Here is a 4094-nt window from a genome sequence, read left to right as displayed (position 1 = left end):
GCTGTTTGAGACTGCATGACCAGTTTTAGTTATGCAGCTAGTTCAATAAAGTAAACCATGTTTTCTGTAGCAATTTTATATAGGAAAGTTGTAGATAACTTCTTTATCTTACTTGTGTAAAAATTTCAAGATCATAGGTTTAGTAGTTTAGGAGTTATGATTTTTCTAAGTCCAGTTTCAGAATCTGTCCAAATTCTGTACAGGTTTCGAAAATTGGATTGTTTGGCTAAGTTAAAATGAGAATAAGTTATTAGAAATTATAGGAGAATTGTATTACTTTCCTTAAGCTTTCTAACAAATTTTGGATCACCCTTTTTGGTGATCTATAAATTAAGTTACAGCTGTTTGAGTTAGGATCTCTGAATCTGTCCCAATTTGGACAGCAGAGTTTTTCTCATGTTTTCTGACCTTTATATACATTGAATCACCTTGAGATGTTTATAAATGAATTGTAGACAATTATATTAGCTTTCTAAAAATTCTAGGATCACCTGATTTGGATTTCTGAAACTCCAGTTATAAATTTTTGAAATAAAGAGCTGAATTCTGTCCAAATCTGGACAGAATTAAAGTTTAGCACTGTTTGACCTTTTAAACTGTCGAATCAGGTTGTGATCATAATATAAGAGTTATAGAGGACTTTCTAAGCTTTCCAGAAAGTCCTAGTTTACTATTTTTGGATGCCTATTTTGTGAGTTATGAACTAAACAAATAGTTGCTGTTCTGCTGTCCAAATCAGCAAGTATTTAAATGACTGTTTGGAGTTTTCTTTTGTGTGGATACCTAGATTTGGTTAGTTCTTGTATTAATTAATAAAGTCTTATAGTTGCATATGGTTGTTCTTTTCTTTCTTAATGCTTGCTCTAGACTTTAGACTGTCTTACCGCGCCGCTGCTGTCATCATCGTCATTTATATCTGAATATGTCAACCATTATTGGACCAGTTCTTTGACCATGCCATTGGTATCAACGTTCCAAGGTCCCGCTTCCTACCAGTTAAGGCGACATCAGATTTGCAGCTAGTACAGATTTGTATGCTATGCTGAATAAAATTGAGTATGTGATGTGCTCTCTATGCATCTAAATGAAAACTTCTATTTTTGCTTTGCAGTCTGATCTATATACCTTGGTTGATGGCTTCGTTACACGTAATTCAGCTAGAACAAATCCATCAAATCCCTCAATTGAACTTGGTCCTGAGTTCAAGAAGGTTAGATTCTAGCATTTATATTTTCATTAAAAAAGAGGTTCAAACATTAACTTGTGAGGTCCAAACGCGGTTAGGATCATACATGGAAAAAGGGTTGTTTACTTGTTTCTCTTACCACACTGCACAGGCTGCTTCCGTCTTCTCCTTAGATTGTAGCTGTGTGTGGTAGGTGGCCGCTCCTTGAGCGGTTGGCGATGAGAGGAGGCCGACAGCAGGGGAGGAGAAATTAGGGCAGGGCGGCGGCTGATCAACAATATGTTGATCACAGCCTATTCTCATTTTATTGCAATTAAGGTATAAATAACCTCCTATTATAGATTAACCTAAAAGGCCTTTAGCCTCTTTATTCTACTGCTTAAAGGGCCTTGCTAACATCCCACTTAGCCTAAGCCGGTTCAGCCCCCTAATTAGGACTACCAGCCTTGTTGCGGCGCCTGTACTGGACGCCCACCATAACACCATTATTTGTCTAGCAGAATTACATGAACATGATGCCTCGCAATGTAGTTTTGAACTTCACTGCATTTTTCTTGCAGAAAACTCCATCTGGAACGCCACAGTTGCTGCTACTGAGTACCATCCTTATATCCTTATTTCCTAATTGTTGTGGTGCATGTACAGGTTTTTTTTAAAACGAATTCCGAATTGGTTATTGCTGTTAGAACTCATTTGAGTGCTACCTTCTCATATGCTCCTTTTTTCTCTCTGGCTGTTATGTTAAAGGACCAGATACAAGTCAATCTTCCCTTTAAATTATAGTTCAATTATTTTATATATGGCTTCTGCAAGACACTTCAAAAAAAATATAACAGCATGTGGTCCCTGTGTTATCTACTAGCATGAGCCATTGTTCCATGCAATTTGGTACATAGTGGGGCATATTTTGTTACATTTACTTTCTATATTCTTAGTATATTTATAGCCTATATCCCCAAACTATATCATATACTTAGCACACACCCATTGTTATAATCCACGCGCGCATGGCGCGCGCACTTTACTAGTATATAACATTGTTGGCAACAGGAGCTGATCTCTTTATTACACGATGACTATGCACTTAACTACTTACCACTTGGCACCTGCTTGTCTAGGCCCGGTTTACCACCCTAGCTAGAGCTGCTAGCTGCTGCTCTGCTCCTGCGTGCCCTGCTCGGTTGCCATCGTGGCATGTTGATTGCTGGTGAGTTGGCACTGCTGCTACCTGAGTCCGTCCATCAAATAATATGCATGAACAGGAACAAGCAACTTGTGCACGAAAGAGCATTACTGGAACAAGCAGCTTGTGCATGAATGAGTAATACTGTAGATGATTGGACATGTATGTCTGTTTTAGATTTTTCATATTTGATGTTATATATTCAGCTCATAGCATACATGAATTTGCAACGCCATGTACTTGTTGATGGCAAGGTCAGGACTGACAAGACCTACCCTGCTGGGTTCATGGGTATGCCTATATCTCTATTAATGCATAAAGATACATATACACCTATTTTGGTTGCTGATTTGTGGTGTCATTTTTTTGGCAGATGTCATTTCCATCCCTAAGACAAACAAGAACTACAGGCTGCTTCCGTCTTCACCCAATCAGGGATGAGGATGCCAAGGTTAGCTCAATTCTCTTACACATCATCTCTCATTGTTCTAGTTGAGCATGATGATCTTGGTAGCTGTGTGAGGTTGCTGTTTTTCATTAGTAGATCTGTGTACCTTATCCTTGCTATACAGTCCATATATGATGTGTGCATGAAAGTCTTGCATTGAAAATGTCATGTGCTACAATCGTTAGGACTATTAATAGATGTTGCTCTATCTATCTATACAGTTACATCACTAGAAATTCCCATGCCCTTTCATAGTACGTCTGTGAAATGCTCACTGCTTTTCTATTGGTTTGTGTGCAGTTCAAGCTCTGCAACGGGAGGTCTGTTCAGTTTGACATCGACAACGTGGTCATGGTGACCGGCGGGAGGAACACCGGGCGTGTAGGAGTGATCAAGAACTGGGAGAAGCACAAGGGCATCTTCGAGGTCATCGACGTGCTGCTTGGAGTTTTTTGCATGCTATGTCTAGTTTTCTCCTATTTGTTGTACAGGAAAACATAGAATGGAATTCAAATTTGGTGGTCGCAAAAGTGTGGAGACTTGAATTCATATAAAGTTAGGCTTAACATTAATGCAAACAATTGTATTTTAGTTTAGATTTAGAGTACACTTATGTATGTCTTGTTTGACAATGTTTATTTATGATATATTGAATGGTACTTATTTATATTATATTAATTATAATGTTGTTCAATATATGTGTATGTATATTTCTCTTTCAAATTATTATAACGTGATGTCTGAACAAATGATTATAAATTGAAGAATGTACTACCGTGTAAGTCATTTCATTTAAATCTTAATAAGACGGTCACCCGTTTAAATCTTAATAAGACGGTCACCAAAATGTCTAATATCATTCTCCTAAATAAGACGATTTCTAAAACGTCCATTATTAGTCACCTAAATAAGATGGTTTTCCTATTGTAATCGTCTATTATTGTAGGATGTTCGAGACGGTTTGATAAATACTTTATGACTTTTAATGTTTGTATTCTCTATGGTTCTTTAGAAGCAGTGTCTTAAAAAAACCTAATTCAAGACAGTTTATCGGACAAAATGACTTAAACAAATACTTTTTTCAGACGGTTATAAATTAAAAACTGTCTTATATAATATCTTTTAAGACGGTTTATAACCATCTTAAATGTGGGACATCTTTTGCGACTCCATCAAAATTGGACACTTTATAAGCGTCTTAATATATGAAAATTAACCGTCTCATATAGCATGATCTGTAGTAGTGAGGTGAACCACAACCTACTAACTCTATTTGT

At 37.0% G+C, this 4094-nt stretch overlaps 1 protein-coding gene across 1 annotated transcript; it reads left to right on the top strand.

The window, feature by feature from the left end:
• The first annotated feature begins 2582 nt into the window (after positions 1 to 2582).
• LOC103638199 (40S ribosomal protein S4-like) lies at positions 2583 to 3489 on the top strand. The gene is made up of 3 exons (XM_020544082.2): positions 2583 to 2660; positions 2743 to 2820; positions 3118 to 3489. The coding sequence occupies exons 1-3, from the start codon at positions 2604 to 2606 to the stop codon at positions 3316 to 3318; spliced, it is 336 nt and encodes a 111-aa protein (XP_020399671.2). The 5' UTR covers positions 2583 to 2603; the 3' UTR covers positions 3319 to 3489.
• Positions 3490 to 4094: the final 605 nt, after the last annotated feature.

This window comes from Zea mays, chromosome 9 (genome assembly GCF_902167145.1).
Source record: "Zea mays cultivar B73 chromosome 9, Zm-B73-REFERENCE-NAM-5.0, whole genome shotgun sequence".
NCBI lineage: Eukaryota > Viridiplantae > Streptophyta > Magnoliopsida > Poales > Poaceae > Zea > Zea mays.
This window is presented reverse-complemented; position numbering and strand designations above follow the sequence as displayed.

Bases quoted from the DNA above. Each gene is read 5' to 3' on its own strand.
- LOC103638199 (XM_020544082.2), top strand. From the start codon at position 2,604: ATGTACTTGTTGATGGCAAGGTCAGGACTGACAAGACCTACCCTGCTG. The intron at 2,661-2,742 runs GTATGCCTATAT...TTTTTTTGGCAG, and splicing joins CTACCCTGCTGGGTTCATGG to ATGTCATTTCCATCCCTAAG. The intron at 2,821-3,117 runs GTTAGCTCAATT...GTTTGTGTGCAG, and splicing joins TCAGGGATGAGGATGCCAAG to TTCAAGCTCTGCAACGGGAG.